The sequence below is a fragment of the Condylura cristata genome, unplaced genomic scaffold (genome assembly GCF_000260355.1).
Source record: "Condylura cristata isolate star-nosed mole 26May11 unplaced genomic scaffold, ConCri1.0 scaffold00002, whole genome shotgun sequence".
Lineage (NCBI taxonomy): Eukaryota > Metazoa > Chordata > Mammalia > Eulipotyphla > Talpidae > Condylura > Condylura cristata.
The window spans coordinates 32,742,941-32,770,373 of NW_004567103.1; the positions used below are offsets into that span (position 1 = coordinate 32,742,941).

A 27,433-nucleotide genomic window follows, 5' to 3' on the forward strand; every position below is an offset into this window, starting at 1 on the left:
TTCGCTACTCTGGCGGCCCCCAAGGGCTCAGGCTGCGCCCCGGGATGCGGCCGCCCGCGGGGCCCTGGTGGCCACTGCTCTGGCTGCCACCCCTGGCCACACTGCTCACGCGCGCAGGGCACGGGGAAGAGGCGGCGGTGCTGCACCCAGGTAATCGCGGGCCCCCGGCGGCGCGCGCTCCCTGCCGCCCCCTGGGCGCCCTGCCTACCCCGGCGCTGGGGCTCCGGAGCCCGGCGGGCGCGCCTCTGCCGGTTGCCAGCCTCACCCGCGGGCGCGGCCGGCACCCGAGGCAGGCCCCATCCCCTTTCCAGTTCCCTGGGATTTCCCTGGTCCCTGACACCCGGACATTTTAGGATTTTATGACTGGAAGCAGTCCAAACTCAGAGATCTTTTAATTTGTCCAAGGTAGTAACCCTGCTAGGCACTGACATAGGTGACCCTAGTCTCCCGACTTTGAGCACAGGGGTTTTGTGCAGTACATCACTTTATACTGAAACCTTGTTTTTCTAGCTAACACTTTGAATCAAGACTAGAGGAGGGAAGAACTTCTGCCTTGAATTAAGCCTAAATTCCTCTGCCTCAGATTAGCTGTGTGTGACCTTGTGGTGGTGAGTAGGGCTATTGGAAACAAAAAGCTCGGCAATACACCTTTTAGGAGTATTGTGATGTTTAATGTGTGCACAATTCTGGTATAATAGGCAACAAACCTTAACTGCTCATAGTGTCCTGAACTCTCCATGGAATGCTCTCCAGGCCCTGACCCAGAAAGGGACACTCAGATTCTGACTCCACAACCACTACTACCCTGTTATGAGCTTAACATTTCCTTTTCCTTGCTTTCCTATAACAATCTTTAAAGGATTTCCTGGAATCACTATCCACCAACTTCTCTTCCTCTCATTAGTCATCCCTGGCTGCAAGGGATGACTTGCAAATCAACCAAGGATGATTTTTAGCAGGGTCTCAGGCAGCCTTCCAATAAAATCAGAGTTTTTTGTCTAAGGATGAAGGTAATTAGAATCTGCCACAGCTGCCAACTGTTGGGAACCTTGCAGAAACTTCCAGAAACTGTTCTGTACCAGATCTCAAAGAACAGACATTTGTTGTTTACTATGTGCAAGGTAGTGTTAAAAGTGTCTTAACTGCATTGTCTTGGTTACATGTTTAGTGGCCATATGGAAGCCACTATTTATGGGGAACACTTTATGTGCCCATTTTACAGATGAGGAAATGTCGGCTTAGTGGTATGAAATGTAACCAGGACATACTGATGAAAAAATAAATCACAGGTCCGTTTAAGGAGGTCTTATGAACATGGGCACATAATTTTTATTGATTGTAGCTTTCTCATCAGTAAGATGAAGATGTCCGGATCCTGAATGGTTTCCAATATCTTCCTTTTTTGCTTCAATGGCCCCCATTATTTTTCAAGTTTTTGTGTCAGCACATTTAATGTTAATAGTTCACATCTCTGTTTTGTTAATCAAAGATATACACAAATGCTTATTAGAATTTTTGTTTGCCTGACACATGCAGAATGCCCACTGAGTTGATAAAATTCTAGTCCAGACTTAGAAAAATGGCAACTTCTGTAGTCTTATAGCAACATTTGCCATTCCAGATTGGTTTCACAACTGGGATTATGAAGCAGCCTGGATGTGCCAGTGACACCATGTTGGAACTCTGACTAGGCTAGGTCTAAGAATCCTTGCTGTTCCAAGAGTGATTTTATGAGGAACCCTGAGATCAAAGAGCTGGTGTTTTAAAACATTGATCCTATGAATAATGGGAGAGACTGGATTAGGTGAAATTTTCAGGTCTGAAACTGTTTTGAACAAATACTCACCCTTCCATGGACTAGAGAACATCTAGACTAAGACCAGCTCTCTATTTCCAGTCACACTTTTTCTAGGAAAGTCAGACACAGTTGGCATAGAAGGGGCAAGTAGTTGTGTGGTTGAAAGGAAGAGAAATTACAAACTACGAGTCACCCACAGTTGTTGTTTCGGTTGTTAATAATATTTTTTCCAATTGTGCATCAAAATTTGAAGATGAAAATTCATAAATTAGTAAGATACCCACAATTGCAAGTCGTAGGCAAGATCCCCAGAAATCATGTGTTATCTTGAGAAAAAACTCAGGCCACTGCAATGAATTCACAGGCTTGAATTATAGCAGTAAGCTATTTGAAACCACAGCTTTAAAATTCATCTCTGGAGAAGCTGACAAATTAATAGTTGAAGTTAAATTCAGATTTGAATGAGTGCTATTAGCATGTGATGATATCAGTTTCATTATATGTGTATGTAATTGGAGAAATAAAAACCAAGGTTTATGTTCAAGTGAAGTTGAACAACTGGGTTAAATAGCAAATTTACCATTCTATTGTGCGATATGCTGACTCCTTTGAAAATGTGAATTTACAAAATAATGCCAAGGTAAATACTTCTGCTTGAACGCTCAGAAATTAAATTTTCTTGATTTTTTTACCCTCTCCTCTTTTTGTTTTTTCCTTTTTCCCTTTTGTTGTCACAAAAGAAAGGTAGTTATAGGCCAAATGGGTAAAATGGCAATCTAATTTAATGAGTGACTTTATTATTCTGTTATTATTTTATCTGAAGCTTTTTTTTTTTTTTTCATGTGAGGGCCATGTAAGGTTAAATTTTCATGAGGAACATTGCTGAAATACTTTTATGTTAGAGACTATTTAATTAAGATCTGCTAAGATTTTAGGTGTGTTTGTGCCTTTTATTTTTAGCATACTCTTTAAGTAGGTTTAAGTACTACCTTCTCTTTTCTGAAATTTTGACTGAATATTTTTACCTTATGTATGACTAAACTTATTAAGTATATCTCTATACACTTAAGAAAACTAATAAATGACAAAAGTATTAGCAAAAAAGTAACTTTAATAACTTTAATTAAAGTGATGTTATGTAGCTGTTCATTTTTCATATATGATGTAGTTCAAAACTTAGATTATCACTGTAAATTGAGTGGTACTTAAAATGAACTAAAGGTTTAGGCTATCAAAGGCTACTTTGAGAATGTAAAGACAAATACTGTGTTTTGTCTTAGCATTTTGGGCACAGCTGTCTAGGAATGTATTGTCCACTCCAAGTCACGTTCATTGAAAGGATCAAGAGAGCCTGCCAAGACAGAAAGAAGTTAAGGAAGGTGACTCCGATTCCATGGCCCACAGACACTGCATTGTTGGGACAGCCATAGTAAGGGAGGTATTCAGGCTTGGTTGGAACATACTCCTAAGTGCCTAGAAGATAAGACAGAGCTGCAATAGCCATGCTTCCAGATTTTTCTCCTGATCTGACTCAGGTTTGGGAAGTGAAACAAGTAGGCTATAGGGCACCTTCCAGGGTAGAAAAATATTTCCGCCTCAGATAGCAGAAAGAGCTCTCCCTGGCAGGCACTGTGCTCTTCTGACCAACTGAATTACTATCCTTTCATTTTTATGAATCCTTAGAAACTTCCTTTTGTTTTCTGGATTACACTGTTAAGGGATTTTTGTTGTTGATGTGATATATGTGAGTTTCCTTACTTCTACCACAGAAAATTCTATCCTAGCAGAATGGACCAGCAAAACTGTCTGTGTGAATAAGTGGCATCTGCAGGCATTAAAGCAGTGTCAGGGCTTGTGGTGACAGAGTTGGGAGTCAAGTTGGCTCCATTTTCTATTTCTCACCTCCAGGTGAAGAGGAAGTAGAAACAAAACAATGAAGTGTCTCTAGATTGCTGAAGGAAAGGAGGCCCAGGAAAGACATAATCTTTTTAGCAATCTGAGATAAAAAGATCTGGTTCTGTTCTCTATAGGGAGGCAGTAGGCCAACCTCAATAACAATCTTGATCATCACAAGTCACCATCTAATGCCTCGTGTAGCCACTCGCCCATGGCTTCAGGGTCACATGAACTCACTTGTGAGTTAGCCTCGGTGACTTCTTGCCTCTTGAGTTTCTATTTCCTTAAGTATTGAGGAATTCTTGTGTGGGTTGTTGCTTGAAATCCTTTCACCTCAGGAGAGAGGCACTAACAATGGACGGCAGCCACAGTCGCAACAGGATGCTGACATGTCGTCCAAAATAATGTCTTGTGTAGTGTATATAAATTTGATACTAACTTTACCTCAAATACAGAAGCCACTCTAGGCAAATCTAGGGAAGACAATGCAACTTGCATTTAGTAGTGTTTTTTGTAGGTAGCCAATCCCTACCTGGTTAACAACTGAAGTGAAATTCAGAGCAATTATTTTCTTCTAATAAGCAGGAGCTCTCTTACAGAGAACACATTGATATACTATAGATGAATTGAAAAAAAAAAAAAAAAAACCCAACCAAGCATATGCCTCTTGCTTCTTCTTCCTGTCTCTTCTCTGCATTGAGGTGAAAAGGGTCTCTATGTCAAAGCAGGTTAAGGGTATATTGATGATGGTGTAGGATTAGGGGGCAGTGTAGCCTGTGGGTTCTCTCAGCGGGGTAGCAATGGCACAAGCTGGAGAGGGTGTCCTTTATATCAAGTTGCTTCAAGGCATGTGCCAGAGTGTACCTCCTTTTATGGTGCTGATTGGCACTGGCTAGGCTCTCTAAAGATTAGCCAGGTGTTCACTGGCCTGACTGTGCATGCCTGAGTGACCCACGAATCCTCTCAAATTATATATAACACATACAGAAGACAAATATGTAAATGCTGAGGACACAGTAAGGAATATATAGTGTCCCTAACTTCATGAAGAGATAGAATATGAACTAGTAAGTCCCTATGTGGTGTGAGGGAAAAGTAAAACAGAGTCAGAAGAAAGCCAGTGGAAGTGTCTGGTGGATACTACTTTAGATACTGGACTCAGAAGACCTTCCTGACATCTAAGCTCATGTATCAATGGGAAGAAGCAAGCTGTGCCAACATTTGGTTGCAGGCCAGGGAAAGAGAAAACAGGGCTAACTGGAGGTTTAGGTAGGGAAGCATCTTGAGGATGGAGGGTTGGTGTGGCTAGAGTAGCCAAGAAAGCAGAGGAGAAAAATCAGAGGTGCCTAGGTTCTTGGAAAGAAGTGCAGATTTTATTATGAGTGTGATGAAGAGCTACTGAAGGGTTTTGATCAGGTAAATAAAATGGGTTTTGTGTGTGTGTCATTAAATAATGTGGGGTTTTGCTGCTGTTTTATTCTTTATGCTTTAGAAAGACAGGTTATCAGGAAAAGGAAAAAAGAAAAAAGTGGGACCTGCCTGGTCACTGGCAGGTGGGCTTGGGAGGAGAGATGCCTAGTAATGTCTTCTAGTTGATGTTTTTAACCGATCCATGACTGGAGAACTGATTGTAGGAGAGTAGGAGCCATTCTGGATGCAGGGAGACAAACAGACAATTACACTAATCTAAGTGCAAGCATAAAGTAGCTTGGACAACAGAGAAGCTTTTATTTCTGAATTCAAACATTGAACCACACTTGTATGGCATCATTTGGCTTTCATCTTAAGAGCTACAGGTATCAAATGATTTAAGGAACACTCAGGGTCCAGTGGGGGATAAAAGTCTCATTTGAAGGTAGCATTTGCTTATAGAGCTCAGACCCCATGAAGAAGATATTCTCTCAGGCCATTAACAAGAGCATCAGTGAACCCACTTAGGAGAACTGATTCATCCTGAAGTAGAAACCCACTTAGGGAAGGGGGATGCAGAGAACAGCCTGGCGTGCAACCCCAGGAAAACCCTTGTAAGTGTTCTCTTCAGTCATGCTAAGGGAATCTGACCTTTATTGCTGGTAGAATTGTGAAAATAGCTTCCTTGAGATCTGTAAAATCCCTTTCAAGCTTCAAATAAGAAGCTCCTTATTTTCAGAGCATATTTTCAGTATTCCAGAACATAAATGTTCATCATAATGGATCTGCCAGCATAAACTGCTGAAGTCACATGATTACTACTAAAATGAATTTAGTCTGTGTCTTAGGACCCAAGCTAATCAGGAATCTGAAGATGTCTTTGTGATTATAACTACTAATGTGTTAAAATGAATAATCATCTTTGGATTTTCTATCACTTCTGTCCTGTGACTGTATGCATACAAAGTGACACATTGTGTAATGATATCTCACACCACCATCTTAAAAAAAAAAAAAAAAGATGCACGCTTATCTTGTATTTTATGTATTTTTCATTTTTCTTTATAGATTCCTGTTATACAATATTAAAAGCTAATATTAAAATGCAGCAGGCAAAAAAAAAAAATAGTACATTGCAGTTAAAATAAAACCCTAGCATAGCACACATTGTGTGGTATTAGAAATAACCCTGAAGAAAAAAATGGTTGGAAATTAATGGGACTGCTGGGGGGTGTGGCCCTTAGACCCCCACACTCCTTACCTGCCCAGGTGAACTTTGCTCCCCTTTCAAATAGGTAGGGAGGGGTTCTTCTCTTTCATTGAGCACTCCCGGCTTAAAGTTCTCAAGTCTGACTACCCTGTCCTGCTCAGAGACTATAGGAAGGCAAGCTCAAAAAAGCTTCTTTCTTTTTTTTTTTAAGATTTATTTATCTATGCATATGAGAACTGGGCTACAGGCCAGGGGTTCAGGGGATTCACCAGAGACAGAATGGGGAGCAGAACAGGCAGATGTATGGAAATACACTGCTGAGGGTGCTTGGAGAGATCTGCAACACCATGTGGGTCAGCTCCCGGGTGGGGGGGGGGGGGTTGGGGAGATATCAAACTTGTGGCTGCTGATAGCTTCGTTGTGCTGTGCTTTAACCCATTGTACCACCAGGGAGGGTCCCAAAGCACTTGTAATCTCGCCTCTGCTGCTCACCAGCTGAGGGCTTTTAAATAGTGTGTGTGTGTGTGTGTGTGTGTATTGTATGTGTGCACAAGTGGGTGCATATGCCCCCTCAGAACAACTCAGGTGTTTCCAGTTCTATCCGGGTGTCTTTGGCAGTATCTTTTCCACCCCCAGCTGCCAGCCCTTCGATGTTCATGCCCAGGCGAGTGCCCTTTCCCTGTGCTGCTCTGGCCAGGTATATAATTTGCCTCTGAGCTGCACCTACGAATGTGCCTGCGCACCACTGCTGCGCCTTGGTCGTATTGACTCTGCTTACTCCTTTTGGTTTTTATGTATAAATAGACCGTGCAGGCTGCATTCTTGAAAACTGAACTAACCATAACATTCCATTGGCTTTGGTGCCCGATCTTATAAATCAACTAACTAGAAGTCTAGTTTTCATCTACTTTCAAATCTAGGATAGTAAATTTTAATTTTTTGTTTAACTTTTTAGTATCTGATACTTAACAGAACCTCTAGAGCTTCCTTGTCATAACTTTGTGAGTTCTGCCTCTAACCTGTATTCTTACGTTCACATCACAGACTCTCAGAAGATGCATGTTTGTTAGTATATTTAGGAACAAATATATCACAATGCGCAGAGTAAGGATGAAATGATTTTCTGTGTCCCAGTGGAAGAGGCTGGATACTTGTGCCATGCTCCTGCTTTGTGTAGCCACCTGAGAACGTGAGCTGGTGGTTTTGCAGTGTCCTTTCCCCAAGTCCATCATCAATACTAAGGATGCGTTTAGCCAGGACAGAGACCTATCTGGGCTTATTCAGTATTATTCTCTAAATGCATGTAATTGTTGACTGGCGAGCGGTTACCCAACCTTACCCCTTTGGCGTAGCAGGTTGTGCTAGCTCTACTTCAGGTTTTTCTGGAGAAACAGCTACCCATACTTTCCTTAGAGAAGTCGGAGGTTGGGCCTCAGGCCCATTTCTCTGTGTACCCACAAGTGTTCCCTGCTCCTGGTTCCTACTTTACAGATGTAATGGTGACACTCTAGCCTGATTCCAAAAGAATTCATGACTCTCACCTCACTTCATTTTAAACTCAAATGCAGTGGTAGTCACAGAATGAAAGGAACCCCTTTTCTTTATCATTTCCTTGTGACTGCTAACCACATTTACCTCTGTAAAATTTCACCTTGCGTATTTATGGAATGCTCTTTCTAAAGCACTACAGGAAATCGTTGTCCCTCTCACCCCGTATATTACATTTGTTGTGTTGTCTCTTACATGTTAGTTGTCATATGTATCATTTAATATTAGCATGACATACAAATACACATACGTATCTACATCTACACATGTATCCACATTTTCCACATTTCTGTGTGCAGGCCTGTCCGTCTTCACTTAGTTTTACCAACCAAAACTCAGATTATCTGAAATAAACTCATCCCTTGTTTCCCATGTAAGCTTTCTTTTTTTGCCGTATTTCTTAGCTGGATAAAGAACTGCACTGTCTCTCCACTCACCAGAATCATCATCTTCGTGCTCTCCTTGCTTCTTAGTCCATTTCTTGCTTACATTGCTTCGGTGGCCTTAGTGGTTCTGCTTGCCATCGTCTTCCCGGCTAATATGTCACTTTGCTTATAGAATGCTCTTTCTGAAACATGACAGTAAGTATTCTTGTCACGTCCTTATTGAACCTGCTAGTCTCTGTTCCCAAGGAGCTATCCTCTGCTTCTCCCCAGGCCTGGAAGCTCCCTGTGTGGACTGCATCACCTGAACTTTGCCCTCTGGCTTTCTATTAGACTTGGCCAAAGAGAGGCCCTGGCCAGGAGGGCAGGGGAGAGAGAGAGGTTCAGATGCCTACCTCCTCATCCCACTTCCATGGGAGTTCTGGCAGTGGTTATCCTTTTGCCATCTCAGGCTTGGGGGTGTTAGAGACTTCCTGTTGCCGCTAGTGCCCAAGGAAGTGCACAGTGTCTTCTTGTGAATGCTGGTGACCCTGCCCACATCTTACAAACTCCTTTTACTCAAGCCTTTTGAGTGTTAAGTTTCGTCCTGAGACTCTGAGACCCACCTAACATCCTCCGGGGCTGTGCTTTCAGCATGAAACATGAGGTAGAGTAACAGTGACCACTGCTCACATCTCTAGCTTAGGGTAGCAGTCACCACTGCTTACCTCTCTAGCTGCAGGCGCTGAAATGGCCCTGTGTTCACGACACCCCCTCCTCGAATGCATTGCTGAACCACGTCTGTCATCTCTGTGGTTTTGTTCACACTTCTCACCTCCACCCCTTCGTTTCCCTCAGTTTATCCTGCAGTACTTTGTGCACGTCTCATCTTTTCTGGGGCTGCCCTCTGCTCTTGCATAGTGAAGAAGTGCCTTCTCTCTGTGCTCTTCCAGTGCCCTGCATAAGAATATTCACACTGGACCAGAAATGTTTGTCTGTTTCCTATTAGCTTAGAAAGAAAAAAGGACTATAATTACCATGTAGAAGAATTTATTGGTCATAGAATATAAAAATAGCTATAGTTAACCCCATGAATATTAAAATAAATAAATAAATAAAATTTTGGGCAACTTAATATGAAGAAATGCATTTCCTGTTCTATCTCTCAGGTATAAGGTGTAAAGCTTTGAAGGAAATGGGTTTAATTGAAGCTTCTAAGTCTGACTGTTACTGCTACTATCAAAATTCCCAGTTGGAGTGGAAACACATATGGTCAACTATGCAGGTAAGCGTCTACTTTTAAATGTCTTAGGTACAGGGCATTAAAATATACTTCTTGAAAAGTAGAAGGTAGCTTTGTATGACATAGAGCTATATATATATATATATGTACATATATGTGTGTGTGTGTGTGTGTGTGTGTGTGTATATATATATATATATATATATATCTCACTGTGAAAGCCGACTTAGGGCACACACAAGTGACTCAAGGGGTGTGGTGTGTAGGAGGGAACTATAACTCTCCATGCCCTTCATTGGCTCTATTCCAAAAACTCAAATAAATACACTATTTAAGTACAGTGTACATGCTCTTTAGACACAAGACAACACCCACCCTCCTACTTTCCAAAATAATTGCCATCCTGAACCCCTCAATATAGAAATTCTAGAGTTAGCACCAATGCTAGATATGGCCAAGATAATAGTTACTCTGAATAGCCTAGGACTTTCCTTCATTCAAGATTTAACAACTATTTATTGCGTGCCACTAAGGCCAGAAACTATTCTAGGCTCTTGGAATATGTCAGTGAACAAAATAAACCCCTGTTCCTGTATGTTTACAATTTTGGGAGTGGGGGTAGGGTAGTAAGACACCATAAATGTAATAGAGAATAAAATGATAAAACTGGTATTATGAAAAACGCAGAGAATAACATAAATAAGGGAGTTGGGAGACAAATTACGTATAAAAAAAGTGCGGCTGGCCCTCCCTGGTGGCGCAGCGGGTTAAAGCACAGCACTGAGAATCTAAAGACGCTTCCGCATGAGTTCGATTCCCGCCTGCCCCGGAGGAGACCACATGGCGTGGCAGACCTCTCCTGACCCGCCCGCTGCTCCCCTCAGCAGTGTACTTCGTTGATCTGCCTGTTCTGTTCCCCACTCTGTCTCTGGTGAAGCCTCTCACCGCCCCTGAGCCTCTGGCCTGTACCCCAGTTCTGTATGCACAAATAAATAAATCTTTAAAAAAAAAAAAAAAAAAAGTGCGGCTGGAATAGTTCTCATCTTTTGGAAAGTGGCATTTGAGGAAGAGTTCAGAGAGGGCATCCGTAGAAAGCATGTTCTGGGCTAATAGCTAGAATCCGATGCACGTGATGCTGAACCGTTAGGTTATTGATAATATACATCACTTTGATCACTGGTTAAGGTAAAGGCTGTTATTTACAGTTTACCACATGACTATGTCCTCCTCTATAATAAATGACTATTTTGAGGAGATAATTTGAAACTATGTGAATATCTTATTCATTGAACTTTCACCCTGGTTTTATCATCCTTTGATGATGCTTTCCTGAATCAATACGTTCTTTCTAAAATGGTGATTGGTGCTTTTCTAATTCCATTATTCTTTTCTACATTCATTGGCATTCATCTATAACAAAGAGTTTTTCCTCCTCCTGCTTATATCCACATCATCTCACGGATTGACGTTCATTCAATAGACTGTAATTCTTTATCTCAGTGTTTCTTTTGATACCCAAGCCCTAGATTTGGCCAGGTGCCCCTTCAAACTAGCTCTTAGGACTTTTTACCTATGTCTGTCATTATCTGAGCCCCTCTTTACTTTCTGGCAAACAAGGCGGTGTAGGCTTATCTTGCAATATCTTAGACCAAAATCTGGAATCAAATAGTTTTCCAAGGAATAGTCAGTTTTAGGCATGTTTATCACTACTAGAATATCATTGCCATATGTGTATACACACACACTCACACTCGTTCCTCCGTGCACATCTATAATGAAACAGTGGGTTCTTACATATCTAGTACCACTGGGTTCTTTCTAATCACTCCTTTTCATATTTGTAACTTCTTTTCTGACAGTGAGAAAAGGATATTGTTTCCCATTATCTTTAATATGTTCATTTATTTGCCGAATCCTAGAATACACAGAAAGTAATTCCAAAATGACTAAGCCATACCATTGTGAAAAATAAATGTAGTAACAGTTGAATATTGTTTATAGTATGTTTGTTCTTCAGCTTGAGAGTATATTTTCTGAATCCCTTGTTCAGTAGATAGTGACTTAATTCATTCCCATTCATCCCCTTCAATGGAAAGATAGCTTTATTTTTCCCATCTCAGGGTTTTTTCACATCCTGGTTGATTTTACTACCCTTATGTTTTAGCATATGCAATATTCATGTGACTTCAAAGTCAAAAGTCTACACAAAGGAATTCTTGGGAAAGTATCACCCCCCTACTCCCATTCCTCTACACATTTCCTAGCTGACACCTCAGCTGCCAGTCTTTCTGGTATACATAGTGGGTAGTCTTCTGGCATATCTGGCCTGAGTTTCTTTTTGCAGTAGTAAATAGTGATGCATATTTGTGGATGGAGCTTAAGACTATGAGCCTAATAAGTAGGTTTAGATGAAGAAAAGATAAGCAACACCTGAGCCTGGGTCAGTCTTCTATTAATAGGCCAGAGAGTGGAAGGGGTTGGTAGGGAAGAAAGAAAAAGAGCAACATTTGAAGGAGATACTCAGGAAGAAAGTGTAACAGAAGAAGGAAATGAACAGCACTGCTAAATGCTGATGGGCCAAATAGGATGTCTGAGAGTGAATGGATCATTTAACTTAGCAATATGTGGGATACTGTGGCCTTGTCAGGGGCAGCCTCTTGGGATTGGTGCCTGAGGGAAGCAGGTTAAAGAGAAAATGGGAGGAGGGGAACTGGATACAAGTATTGAAAACTTTCAAAAAGAGTTATATAGCAAGGAAGCAAGGAATTGGGGTGATAGCTACAGAGGAAAATGGGTGAGAGAGAGAGAGAGAGTGTGTGTGTGTGTGTGTGTGTGTGTGTGTGTGTTCATGGCATATCCTTGCATAGGCAGAGATGATCAGATCCAGTACATAAGTTGGGCATTTGTCTTTAGAACAGAGTATGCAAATCTCCTCTATGGCAGAAATTCTCCACAAAGACAGGAAGTACAGCATGTGCCTGTGGTGTTGCGAGGTGGGTGGACACAGGGAGAGGAACGGGTTGGCATTCTCCTTCGATTTCTTCCATTTTGGTGGAGTAGGAAGGATTATCAGCCAGGAGTGTTGAGGAGGAAGAGGTGTTGGGATACTGAAGAAGGAGTTGTGAAATCACACTTGGTGAGAGCAGCAGTAAGAGGACTGGGCGCTGTGATCGTGTGCAGCTTTCAGGTTCACAGGTATAGGGTTGAAGTGAGAACGCTGTTTGAAACACTGTGTTTCTCCAGCACATTTGAAGATGTAGGAATTCAAGAATGGGCTAAGGGGAGAGTTAGGTTTTGCAGGTGAGTCCGATACCACAAACAGAGTGCAGGGTACAGGAAGGGGATGATTTATAATGCTTGATCATGGGATTTAATTGGATAAGAAGAGATTGAAGACATCAAGGGGTTGAGGAAAGTGGACGATGCTTGATCCACAATGTGGTTAAAGACTTGGGGGTGGGAGATACTAGAAGGGAATGCTGGCAAGATAGGTGGGGACCAGCCAGTGGAAATGCAAGACGTACAGTGTGTAAAGGGGCTGCAGGTTGGACTCAAGTTCCAGAGTGTGGCCATGGGCATGATTAGCTGAGGGAGGATGGAGAACAGGAGCATAATAAGGCAGTAGATTGAGGAACTTAAGAGACCAGGGTTTTGGAGGTAGTATGAGGTGTATTGAGTCCTTAAGAAATATGAAAGAAAGCCATATTGGAGACAGAGCAACAGTTAGCCAGTAGCTAAAGTGCAAGAAAATGAGAGGCAGGTTGACAGGTGGCTAGCAATGTCATGCAAAGCTGGTGTTCTCACTCCTCTTTTCAGGCTTGCCCTACTCTTGGCCAAGAAGAGAAGTACCGACAAAAGCCACAGCAGGCTTGTCATGCAGCCATCACTGGGTGTCATCATCTGCGTGGCTTTGTAGCTGTGCTTTGTTGTGAGAAGCTGAATAAGTCTGCGGTGGGCTTCTGGTCCTTCAGGAGGCTTGATGAGAAAAGCCTGAATTACACATGCTTAGCTGATTCAGGAGGAGTGCTCTTTCTCACACAGTAGCAAGTGGTGGAGATATAAAACCTACTCTCCTTTTTTTTGTAACCACGTAGTTTGCTGCCAGCCCCTTGGCCACACTAACTTGCTGGGAGAGGGAGTTGAATCAGCCACAGCTCTGAGGTAGAAGACTCTTGCAGAATCGTTGTACCCAGAGTGTCTGGACTAACCACACGTGTGTGGGTCCAGCCCTGGATCAGAATGTTCTTTACACGCTGTGATCAGTGTGTTTCCCAGCCAGTCTGGGGCTCTCTCTGCGCCTCTTTACTCATGATTTTAAGACACTTCTGTGAAGTTTTTACACATACACATGTACATAAATAGATCAAATATATATGTATATATGTATATATGTCTACAAATCATATCTATATATGATTTATGTGTTTTTGCTTTGTAGGTGAAAATTACCAGTTCAGGCCTGTTCAGTATTGTATATATCACAGACAGACATAATTGCCAGTATCCAGAAACCATTTTGTCTTTTATTAAATGTGCAATTTACAACTTTTGGACACCAAAGGCATCTCATGAAATAATCATAAACATCAATCCATATGAGGAGACGGCATGCTTCTCTGTGAAGCCTGTTGAGGAGATGTTTATCACCTATACTATAAGTGTGAATCGAAATCGTAAGTCTGTTTTTATTATACTTGACTTTCTGGGTTCAGGTTTGCTGACATGACCTTTCAATTAGTTGACTTCTCTCTTACTAACATTACACTAACAGCAAGTCTATGTTGTGTGGGTCTCTTTCATGCCAGTTGTGGATTCCAAACTCTTCCTCATGTTTGCAGCAGGAGTTCTCCTCTTCTTTTACGCAAAGACCTTAAGTCAGTAAGTATTCATTTTTTCCCCATTTATTTATTTTATTTTTAAATCATTAGTTATTTATGCATACAGAACTGGGGTATAGGACAGAGGTGCAGGTGCGGTGAGAGGATTCACCAGAGACAGAGTAGGGTGCAGAATAGGCTGACTGATGAAGTAAAATGCTGAGGGGAGCAGCGGGAGGGTCAGGAGAGGTCTGCCGTGCCATGTGGGCCACCTCCCTTGTGGGGATCAAACTCACGAAGTGGCTGCAGCTAGCTTCATAGTGCTGTGCTTTAACTGGTTGTGCCACCAGGGAGGGCCCAAGTGTTCGTTTTTACTTTATGAACTCTGAATCAAAAAGAATAGAGGATATTTCTGACCCTGTGGTAAATATTTCTGCAATACTTTGTAGTTCTTGTTTCAGGTTTCTCTAACTATAGGTTTGAAGACAGTGTTCAAAAGGCCTATAAAACCAGTGACAGTCTTTGTCTAGCTTTGTTGTATGTTAGAGAGTATGCTCATATCCGTTATTTCATATTATGACTTAGTTTATATTGCTTTATTTTTTGACCCTCTTAACAGCCTTATGAGCTCTATATTATTTTTTCTCATTTTATGGATAAAAAACTCAACATTCATCATCACATACCAGTTCTTGCCAGGGCTGAGATTTATACTCAGGTTTTCTGATGCCAAATGCCTTGCTCTTCACTATTACATTCAAGCTGCCTTCTAGATATGTGGTTCTAATACAGAAGGTTGAATTTAACAAATAGCTGACTTTTGGATAAACATGTCATCCTAATATTTTGTTTCTCATGCAAAAGGACTCTCTTTCCAACATAATTCTACTTCTTGGCTTGCTGTTCTTAACACTGTTCATTTTTTTTTTTTAAGATTTATTTATTTGTGCATACAGAACTGGGGTACAGGCCAGAGGCTCAGGGGTGGTGAGAAGCTTCACCAGAGACTGAGTGGGGAGCAGAACAGGCAGACAATGAAGTACACTGCAGAGGGGAGCAGCGGGCAGGTCAGGAGAGGTCTGCCTCACCATGTGGTCACCTCTTAGGCAGGCGGGATCGAACTTATGCGTGGAAGTGGCTTTAGCTTCTTAGTGCTGTGCTTTTTTTTTTTTTTTTTTAAAGATTTATTTATTTATTCACACAGAACTGGGGTACAGGCCAGAGATGCGGAGGGTGAGAGGATTCACCAGAGACAGAGTGGGGAGCAGAACATGCAGATCAACGAAGTACACTGCTGAGGGGAGCAGCGGGCGGGTCAGGAGAGGTCTGCCCGCCATGTGGTCACCTCTGGGGCAGGCGGGATCGAACTCATGCGGAAGTGGCTTAAGCTTCTTGATGCAGTGCTTTAACCCGCTGCACCACCAGGGAGGGCCATTAACACTGTTCATTTTTGAGCTTTCCCTTGTCATGTAGTCAATCATGTTTAATGCCATTCATGTGGTCTTTAAAAATCCAGTGTTTTCTCCAGAGCTGTAGGAGTAAAGACAATCTCAGAGTAATCGGGCTGTATGTATAGCCTGAGTCCTTCACTTAGCAGATGCTGACTCAGGAAGGTCTTCATCCTTCCCTAGATGTGACTAGGTGTTTCCAGGGCAGTTCTGAGTGCATGTAAAGGTCTCAGGCAAATGCCTGCTACATGATAGGTGCCCGTAAGTATTGCTGCATCAGATTCTAAACATACAAGATTATTCTGTCTTGTATGCAATATACCATATATTTCAAGTACAAATTCCATTTTTCACAGTACAGGATGTAATCAAATCTGCCCTTTGAGTGTGTGCTTCTTAGTATTCTTTATGACTTCTGTCATTAGGTTAAACATGTTTTTAACACAGAAAATACAACTTGGCATTTACATGACTTTTTTTTTTTTTAAAAAAAGATTTATTTTATTTATGCATACAGAATTGGGTTACAGACCAGAGGTGCTGAGGCGATGAGAGGATTCACCAGCGACAGAGTGGGGAGCAGAACAGGCAGATTGACGAAGCACACTGCTGAGGGGAGCAGTGGGCAAGACAGGAAAGATCTGCTGCACCAGGTGGATCACCTCCGGGTCAGGGGCTCCAACTTGCATTGAAGTGGCTGCAGCTAGCTTGCAGTGGTGCACTTTAATCCACTGCGCCACCAGGGAGAGTCCCCGTTTACATGACTTTTTTCTGCTTGTTTTGACAGAAGCTCTATCTTCTATTACTCTTCTGGGACTGCACTAGGTATTCTAATGACATCCATCTTTGTCCTGCTGTTGGTGAAAAAGCACATTCCTAAGGTAAGCACAGTATGTACAGATGCATAGAAACATGGAACCTGTGATCTTGCAGACATAAAAAATACATAAAATTAGTTCATATTGGTTGTAGCAGATTCCAACTATATTTCAAGATTGTAGAAGCTGACTTTAAACTATATCCTTTTCTAGAGTTCCATTTTTGTTTGTTACTATATCAAGCCTTAAATATTAAGCTATAGTAATAACTTTTTTGACCCTTTTGGTTTCCAGGTAATGCGTTTTTCTTAGGAGTGACTAAGATTCGTTCTGTGCTGAGTGAAAATATCTTTTATCTTGGCAAAACTGGGGGCTCATAATGCTGAACCATATGACCTTGAATAACAGCATTGCTGCAGCAAGGCATTTCTTCATTATTGTTAGTTCTCTGAAACACCTTCAATAAAAGAATGCTCTGCACTTAATTGAGGATAATTATTGTCAGCTGATAATGTTGCAATTGCTCTGGTTAAAGCTGGCAACACCAGCATTTCTTTTGAGATAAATTTATTCTTTAGAACAGTTCTCTTTCAAGTTCACTGTACATGCAAATCACTGGGGATCCTGCTGAAATGCAGATTATGATTCAGGAGTCCACAGCGGGCCGAGAGTCCGCATGCCAGCAGGTCCCCGCTGCTGCCTCCTTGTCCACACCTGGAGGGGATCGCTGGCGTATCTGCCGTTGACTTCAGTTCAGTTTGATGTAGTAGTTTCTACCTCACTGGGTTTATTTGTTTATTTCTATATTTTATGAGCATGAATGAACCAAAAAAATGTGTCACTTATTTTCTTCCACACACAGTATAGCACCTTTGGGGCGCTAATGGTTGGTTGTTGGTTTGCTTCAGTTTATGTTATATGCCAGTTGATGGAAGATCTGAAATGGCTGACGTATGAAAACAGAATATATATATTAGGTAGGTAAATTTAAAAAAAAATGCTATTATTGGTAAAGCTGAAGTATAGCTGGAGGCTTTCTTTTGATGTCCATTTCTCTCTAGCATCTAAATTTTCGTTTTGAGTTAAGGAGAAATGTTAAGAATAATATTTCAGATCCATAGTTGGTGATTTCAGCTCTTTGGATCTCATTTTAGTCTACTCCCTGTGACATCTTTCTTAGTTTTCTGTAGTATGTGCAGAGTGTGTGTGTCCCTTTTGACTTCATATGTCTTTGAATTGTGGTTAAATTCTAACTACATAGAACTTCTAATGAAAAAATTTCTCTAAAATATGACTTGTTTTAAAATAATGAACAACCATATACCAGAGACATTCTGTGGGGGTGGAGTGGGGAATGGGATCAAAAATGGGGGGGGAGGGAGGGAAATGCACGGGACTATGGTGGTGGCACAGGGGTGATCTGGTGATGGGAAACCCGCGGGGATTACAATCGAGATGGAAAAAAAATGTGCAAAATGATGTAAAAATAAACTTTGTAATAAAAAAAAATATATGACTTGTTTTGCTGAGTTTAGTCAGTATGTGAGATGAGAAATGCTAAATATTAGTGACTAGTGAAGACTTGATTTTTCAGAAACAGCGGCTATTAAGAATCTACTCGTTGTTCTTGTTTCATGCAAAATAACTTTTTTTAAAGTAATTTATATTTTTATTACATCAGGAGTCTAAGACATAGTAAGAAATAACAGATGGTAAATCTTACAAATATCTTACAAATATTCACAAGGCTGATGGTACCCAAGGCAGAAAATAGCAAAACTGAATGATTTTGGGGTCAGTTGTAATTTTTTTTGTATGAATATTTCTTTATTACTACAGTGTTGAAAAATACACTTAAAAGTCATCAGTATTCAACTTTTCAAGTGTTCATTTTTTATAGTGTAATAGTTTATTTTTACATCATTTTGTACAATTTTTTTTTTCAATCTTAATTGTAATCCCCGCGGGTTTCCCATCACCAGGTCACCCATGTGCCACCACCATAGTCCCGTGCACTTCCCTCCCCCCACCGTTTTTTATCCCATTCACCACTCCACCCCCACAAAATGTCTCTTGTATATGGCTGTTCATTATTATTATTATTTTCTCGCCTGGTCCGTTATACTCCTGCTATGAGCGAAACCATCCGGTATTTTTCTTCTTCTGCAAAATAACTTAAAAAGTCGTTTTAATTGGAAAATAATGGAGACTAGAATAGATTTTCTCTAAACCCTTTAGCACCAAATTTCTCACCTTAGTACACCCACCCAGAAAAAAAAAACAATTTTTTCTTACTTGAAGATTTCATTTTTTGATCATTTTCTTTGTATTCTAAAGCACGTTTAAAGTAAAATATAGTTTCTTATGGTGTATCCTTTAAATATGTCACTGAGCATTAAAATAACAAAACAAATCACATTCCTCTTTGGTTAAATATTAAAATAAAATTAATAATTCCATAAAATCATCAGTTACCCAAGCCATGTTCAGAATTCCTAAATGTCTTGGGTGGTTGGTTTTTATAAGCGAGGATATACTCCAGAGCACAATTTGCATCTCGTATAGCCTGGAAGTCTCCTGTAATCCATAATGCTCTTTTTTATTTTTTTTATCAGTGCTGTCCTGAAGGCTTCAAGCTATTTGTCCTATAGAACAGCTCCCATTATGGATTTCTCTATTACTCCTTTGTGGTATAGTTCAGCTTGTGCCTTTCTTCCCTATATGTTCTATAAACTGTAAATCGACCCTTGAGAATTGCTTGGATACAGATGAATCACTTTTAGGGCTTAAGAAGAGGTGACTGCACTGCGCACTGGCTGCCCCACAGACATGCGGCTTCTTTCCCTGCACTAGAGGAATCTCATCCCTCCACTAGCGATGCTGGATCTGACTGCTGCATCAGGAAGGCCACAGCCTGGTCCTTCCTTTGTAAAATTACATTTTCCTTTGGGGATCACAAAATAAAAACTAAAACTAAGGTTTGGAGCTGACTGCACGAGTTGCTGAGGCTTAGATTTGGTCAAAGCAACCATGGTGTGTTTGTCTAGCTAGGGCATAGGACTTAAAAACACACAGGCTTACATATCACCGCAATTTGTTATTGTACATTCATGATTATTACAAAAGTCAGTCTGTAATCTCAAATAAAAGGAAAGAACTAGTCTTACCAGCATTTCTCAGCCGTCATTGGAAAAAGAAAATAAAATTGAGGGTTTTCTGCTCTATTCTCAGCTCCAAGTCAGAGCTCTGCCAGGTTTTTCACATAAGTTTTCAAGTCCAGATTTACATTACTTTGCATTCTTTTGCCTCTACAGGCTATGTCTTGATAATTGGATTTCTCAGCTTCGTTGTTTGTTACAAACATGGGCCTCTTGTTGACACAAGGGACATAAACCTTTTGACATGGACTCTGCGGCTCCTGTCCCTGCTTCTGGTCTATTCTGGTGTCACGGTGCCCCAGTTTGGGTACATAGCTGCAGTCCTCTTGCTGTTGTCTAGGAGTCTGCGCTACCCATGGAAGGTGTTCAGCTATCTGAGGTGGTGCGTGTCTTTTCTTTCCTTGTAAAGTTGTCCCTTTGAACTTGAGTTGCATTTATTATATGGGGAAAGTTTTGCACATGTCACATTTAATCATAATTAACTACATTTCACTTGGAGATTACCCTCTTTGAAGGGAGAAGGGTAGAAAACTTAAGTATTTGATCCCATCTCCATGGCTCTTTTTCATCAATCATTCAGAGGTGCCTTGCAATTGCCAGGTAATGATAGCTTTCCAGAATTCACTGAAATCAGTAACAAATTAACTTGGGCCCACACTGTGTAGAATTTCTAGTTTCGTCTACACTTCCTTCTATTAGGTATTTGTTGTGTGTATAGATAAGAGTTAGGGAACAAATCAATCACTAATGATGGAAAGGTATTATTTATATTAAGGACTTTTATTTTCCTCTTAGGTTTTAAAACTTAAACCTTTTGAAAGTACAGAAAGGTGAGGTAACTTTTGCCTGCCTCATGATATGAGTGATACTCCAAGGTAGTCCAAGAATGCTTAGCTGGGATTTGTAGGTATCAAATACTTCACAGTTGCCCATGAGTGACCAGCTGGGGCCAGCTCATAGGGACCCACACTGTATATGCTGTTGGTAACAAATTTAATAATAATAATGTATTTCCTCAACTTTTGCTAGTGAATAATTATGTGAAAAAATAGGGATAAAAAAATTAGGGCCCTTGCTGATGGTACAACAGGTTAAAGCAGAGCATTACAAAACTAGCCACAGTTACTTCAGCTGTGAGTTCAGTCCCCTGAGGGGGGAGCTGACCACATGGTACAGCAGACCTCTCCTGTCTCTCCTTCTGCTCCCCTCAGCAGTGTAGTTTGTCAATCTGCCTCTTCTGTTCCCCACTCTGTCTCTGGTGAATCTTCTCACTGTCCCTGCACCTCTGGCCTATACCCCAGTTTTGAATGCATAAATCAACAAATCTTTTAAAAAATAAAAAAAAAACTTAAAGGATGAATGTTAAAATCAAAGAAGTAATACCATGATTTGTGTATTGTTTTCTAGTTTGCAAAAAGCTACATGAATACGTTTTAATAACATACAGTAGCCACCTTTTTTACTATCTTTATGAATACTTACTGTGGGCAACACACTATGTAAGATATCCCATTGAATCTGTGCAGTGATCTCATGAGGTTGTGGTTATTGCTTTTGCTTTTTTTCCAGGTAAGCAAACTGAGGCTCAGAACTGTTAAGGGGTTAGCTAGTTCACACAGTGAATAAAAGCACAAGGCCAGGGCTGTACCTCTTCTGCTCAGAGACCAGGGTGTCTCCAAATCCCAGAGACCAGACTAAGAATATAAAAGGAGAAGGAAATAATGTCGATGATTCTCTAATGTGGCTCATCAACATCCAAACAATCTTTAGAAAACAAAAGACTTTTCAGGACCCAAATTCAATGAAAGATATATTTAAAAAACCTCTGGTAATTTTTGTGGTCGTTCATATTGGAAACATCTGTCTTCTTCACGCTCAGCCTACTTATTTTCTTGGGCACTAACGGTAACAAACTTCTGAAATGTCCTTTTTTTTTTTTTAAGATTTATTTATTTGTGCATACCGAGTTGGGGTATAGGCCAGAGGCTCAGGGGCGGTGAGAGGCTTCACCAGAGACAGTGGGGAGCAGATCAGGCAGATCAACGAAGTACACTGCTGAGGGGAGCAGCGGGCCGGTCGGGAGAGGTCTGCCGGTGGTCACCTCCGGGGCAGGCGGGGATAGAACTCATGCGGAAGCGGCTTTAAATTTTCAGTGCTGTGCTTTAACCCGCCGCACCACCACGGAGGGCCTGAAATGTGCTTTTATGGAAACCCATAAATGAAATTAAATTAAATGTAAAATGTCTGGAAACTTTTAAAAATATTTATCAGTGAATATAGTATATTTTTAATACTTTATCATTATCACCTTTATGATATTTTTTCCCTGAAAGACATTTCTTATTGGAAAAAATTCCAATCATGAGTCCGTTGGTATGTAGCAAAGGAAAAATTATTATAAATTACTGTACATAAAAGGCCCTTGTACAGCATTTACTTCCTCGCTAGTATTTAGTCAGCATCTCCACCACTAGATGGAGCCGATATACCACAAACACTGCTTTTCTGTCTAGAGGGCAAATGGCAAGTGATTTGAATGGGTTTCCATAAAAGGACATTTCAGAGGCTTGTTTCTGTTAATGCCCAAGAAAATCAGTAGGCTGAGCATGAAGGAGCAAGGCTTTTTTGTTTGTTTTTTAAGATTGCTTTATTTATGCGTACAGGCCAGAGGTGCAGGGGTGCTGAGAGGATTCACCAGAGACAGAGTGGGGAGCAGAACAAGTCTACTGATAAAGAACACTTGCTGAGGGGGAGCAGCAGGCGGGTCTGCCGCTCCACGTGCTGAAGTGGCTTTAGCCTCCTAGTGCTGTGCTTTAAATCGCTGTGCCACCAGGGAGGGCCCAAACGCCAGGTTTTTAATTGCTGGTTGTGTGATTAGAAATCACAAAGGAAGAAAATAACAATTAGCATCTCTCTCAGAAACTGCACCTCAGATATCTGAAGACATGATTTGAATTTGTCCAGGGTGAGGAAGATATACTATTAAACCCAAACTGTATGTTCTATATTCCTAAATTACAGTAATACAGGGCAGATTCACTGTGGGTTTGAGCAGAAAGCGAGATTTCAGAAGCCCTTGGTAGATTATTCAGGGCTTTGATACTCTCTCAGGGATCCATGTGCACAGGCACACCAGGCAGGGAGGCAAGCAGCCTAGCCTGCCCTCCCAACCTCCCACGAATCTCTGCATATTCTCTCTGGGCTCACCTCTCTGTAGTCATGCAGCAATTCCTCTCTGTAACCATCCTCAACCAGAGTGATGCGGTCCGTTTAGCCCCGCCTCTAGATGCAGGTGTGCCCACTTGCGCATGCCCACAACGTATTCCACCATCAGGCGTACCTGCAGAGGCTACTGGCGTAAAAAGCCTGCTTCATACAGTAGGTACAACTGAGAGGACCTTAAGTATTACTGTTGCCATCTAAGAAATGTAACTAGCAATCAAATGCCACATGTTTTAGGGAAATGAAGAAATGGTTCACGTCAGAAAAGCTGGCGGTGAAGTACCTCACTGAAGATGAGTACAGGGAACAGGCCGACGCTGAAACCACCAGCGCCCTGGAGGAGCTGCGCCGAGCCTGCCGAAGCCCCGAATTCCCGACCTGGCTCGCCATCTCCAGACTCCAGGCCCCTAAAAAGTAAGTGCTGCTTGGCTGCTTGGGACCACACCTGGGTTAGAGTTCATGCAAAAGTAATATGATAGTTTGGTCTAGGGACACCCACAACACAGTCTGGGTCTGGGCTAGAAGTGTAGGAGGTGAGAGGATTCACCTGGGTAGGGTGGGGAGCAGAAAGGCAGATTACTGAAGTACACTGCTGAGGGGAGCAGTGGGCAGGTCAGGAGAGGCCTGCCATGCCATGTGGGTCACCTTCCTGGCTGGCCATAGAACTTATACTGCAGTGGCTTTGGAGAGCTTCCAGTGCTGTCTTAACACCTTGCACCACCAGGGCGGGGCCCAGAGGTCCTTTTACTTCATGCTCAGACTTGTACTTGGAGCGGCTAATGTCAGAATCATTGCTGATACACAATCAATACAAAAACACCGATGTGTTTTATAGGGACAGCTGTTACAATGAGCGAGGAAAGTGGAATTGCAGGTCACCTGCTTCTCGCCTTACTTATAGAGAGGAAAGTAATTTTTAAATTTCACCAAGAAAGACATCTCCATCTCAATTTTTTCCCCTTATTGCTTTCCCTCCTTCATAGCCGTATGCACATAATAATGCCCTCAAATTAAAGAACAAAGGCAGAAAGCACTGACATACTGAAACAGAATAAATATAAATCTAGGCCAATTTGAACTTGAGAAAACAAAAGGTTAGAAGACAGTGGGGGGGGGGGGGTAATATTGACGATCCCGGGGCCCTGTGTCTGCCTGCCTTTAACTTTTCCCTTACTTTCTCTGAAAAGGATCACATAAGTCACTGTCTTTGTTTTTGTTTTTTAAGATTTATTTATGCATACAGAACTGGGGTACAGGCTAGAGGTGCAGGGGCAGTGAGAGGATTCACCAGAGACAGAGTGGGGAGAACAGGCTGATCGAGGAAGGACACTGCTGAGGGGAGTAGTGGGTGGGTCAGGAGAGGGCGGGTCGGGTCAGGAGAGGTCTGCCACACCATGTAGCTCACCACAGGGCAGGCAGGGATCAAACTATGCTGAGGTGGCTTTAGCTCTTAGTGCTGTGCTTTAACCCGCTGAGCCACCACAGAGGGGCCCAAGTCACTCCTGTTTTTAACACCCTCTCTGTAAATGCCAGCCTCTTATTGATACAAAGTCAAGTTTAATTAAAGAGAATAAGGAGCAAAGGAACATGTTACCTTTCAAATAAACCTTTCTGTGATAACATTAAGTTTGTTTAAAACAAAAAACCTTATTAGGTTTGCAGAGTTTGTTCTTGGAGGAAGCCACTTGTCACCTGAAGAAATTAGTCTGCATGAAGAACAATACGGCCTTGGGGGTGCCTTCTTAGAAGAGCAGCTCTTTAGCCTACAGACTTCCTGACAGGCCACTGGAAATTGAACAGAACTATTTTAGGGAATGATGGTAAAAACCTTTGCTATGGAGAATATCAAGTCATACAGGAATGGAAAACTAAACTATATTGATAACTTACTGTTCTTCACTAGTTCTGCTATTTAGTATACCGTACATGGCCATCAGATGCTGTGAGACTCGGGACCACTTTCCTTGGATGAAGACTTTCATTAGGAACAAGGGAATTATACTGCTTTGCAAGGAGCCAGTTAGCGTGAATACAGCCTCCTAAATATACTCTTAATCCCTGGAACCTGTGTCAAAAGCCTCTGCTTTGCTCTTTTAACATATTATCAGTGTGCTAGAAGAGACCTGAGAATGGTCTGGGCAAGTTTCTCCAAAGTAAAGTCTATAGGGTGCTATGTAACAGGATTCTGAAGTCAGCTAACACTGATACAGGCAGATCAACTACCGGACTTCTCAGGGCCTTTGACAATATGTATGCACATTCTGAATCTCCTAGAGAGGAGATGGTGTGGGAAACAGTTTTCAGTTTAATTTGACCACAGAATCTTTTTGTTATGAAATTAGTATTGTTTGGAACTTATATTTGGAAAATGCTAATAATGGAGGAATTGAGAGGGAGGAAAATAACTTGTCTGAGACAACACAGCTATTTAGAGGCAACACTGGGACTAGGACTCAAGCCCTAGAGTTTCCCACTACTCAGGTAGAAGAGATCCCAGAGATGAGCCAAGGGGCTGTCTCCCTACTTTTCAGGTCTTGTAATATAGTTGGCTTTATTTTTGAATAATGACCAACCAGCTATTTTGTAACTAAAATAGAGAAACATTCTAAGATTTTTATTTTAACATTTTGATAGGACTTTTACAGACATGAGGATTAAAATTGGGATTGTGTTTTTTTGTTGGATGTTGAAATTGAAAACATTTAACCTTTTGTCAAAAAGGTTTTTTACTCACTGGTCCATTTTTAAAAATTGTTGAGTTATATCTGTTGGTAACAATCTCCTCCAAAACAGATTTGTGATCTGCCAAGGCAGACAGAGCACAGGTCTTTTGTTCTTGATTCATATTTTCAACTGCAGCGTGAAATGAGATACTAACTGTAAGCTTTGACCAAGAGAAAAGAGGCTATGACATGGGTCTGAAAAAATATTTGGCTGTTGAAAATAACTGAAGGGTTTAGATGCTACTAAATTAATTCTTTCCATCAAACTTTTTGCTGCTGTGGGATCATAAAAAAAAAATAATCTTTTAAAGGGTTCTGGAGGACAGACATATGGTGAATCAATGCATTGTTTTCCTGAGCCAAATTCAGTAGCTTTTCTACATTATTGAAATTCTAGAACATTTAGAACTTCTTACTCATTTTCAAATATTTTCTCTTCGAAGCATTGTATCAGTGTTTTATAGGTATGTTTTCACCTGACACCTTTTAAATGTCAGGAAATTTGCTACTTTTATAAAATGTACTAAATTCAGTTTGTGCCATTACACACTTTGAATCAGAAAACAAAGTGTCCTCCAGTCAGATGATGATAATGACTCTCTTCTAAGTTAAAGGACAACATTTTCGTTATGGTAAAATCTGATTTTTAAATATGTGGTGGTATTTTGTATGAATATTACCTATATCATTGCTTGTGCTCCCCACACTCACCCCACACGGAGCCACTTGTGGGTCACAAAATGTATGTGTGAGTAACATGTGAAGAGTCTGCTGGAGTTCCCAGGAGCCGTCCCATCCAAGACAGCCCTGGCCTTCGAGAGAAAGAGACTCCTAGCCGGCTGGCAGACTGGCTGTAACCATCATAATAAAAACAGCTCAAGAAAGAAAAGAGAACAATCTGGGATGTTCTTTCTTGTATTTACTTTTAGAGGAAATTGTGTATGTGTCCATTTCTGTTACGTTAAGTACTAAAAAGCCAAGCAAATAAAAGCATTACTTTTATGTATCTATGTTGTGTTCATTTGAATTGGGGTTTAGTATATAGCATTGATCCTCCTCAAACATATAGATCATTTTTCCCCTCTACAACCTTTCTCTTACCATCCTCCTCCTCCTCTCTTTCTCTCCGTCTTTTTCTCTCTCTCTCTGTCACACACACACACACACACACACACACACACACTCTCACTCACTCTTACTCACTCTCTCCATGTCCCTCCCTTCTCCCTTTCTTTATTAAAAAACCTTTACATGTTTGTGTGATCACTCAGAAAAAGGCTTTGCTCTTCACAGGTGGTTGAAAGTGGACTCTGGGCGCAGCCTTGGATCAGGACAGTGCCCTATGTCGCTACTGTTGGCACAAGGTGTATTACAAAAGCTTACTGTTGTTAGCAAGTTGGACTGTTTGACACCCAAATGTGTGGGTGAGATGAGTAGGTGGCTATGCTTAGACAATCATACCATTTAAATGTTATTTCTAAAAGGTTTTAAAGCACATTTTACATGTTACAAAACATGCTTTTTGAATTAGTTGTGTAGTTTGCCAATAATATCTATGGTTGAATTACAGAGGTGTGTCGGTCTGACATTTGGACAGTATTTGAAGTTTTGGCTTTTTGTCATCTTGAAATATAAGAGGCAACTTTAGATTTTAGAGGTTTGAAGTAGATGGGCTAATCAACATGTGGATTGATTGAGCCCCCTGCATTGATGCTGAGAAAAGAAACATGATCTTACATTATTCTGTATAGGGTTGTTCCCCAGAGTTGAGGAAATACAA

At 41.2% G+C, this 27,433-nt stretch overlaps 1 protein-coding gene across 1 annotated transcript; it reads left to right on the forward strand.

The window, feature by feature from the left end:
- NEMP2 (nuclear envelope integral membrane protein 2) lies at window positions 1–26,627 on the forward strand. Its single transcript, XM_012728003.1, has 9 exons — window positions 1–150; window positions 9,394–9,509; window positions 13,906–14,140; window positions 14,273–14,345; window positions 16,520–16,613; window positions 17,413–17,527; window positions 19,865–20,090; window positions 23,168–23,344; window positions 24,585–26,627. Exons 1-9 carry the CDS (start codon window positions 45–47, stop codon window positions 24,706–24,708), a joined length of 1,266 nt encoding a protein of 421 aa, XP_012583457.1. The 5' UTR covers window positions 1–44; the 3' UTR covers window positions 24,709–26,627.
- The last annotated feature ends 806 nt before the right edge of the window (window positions 26,628–27,433 follow it).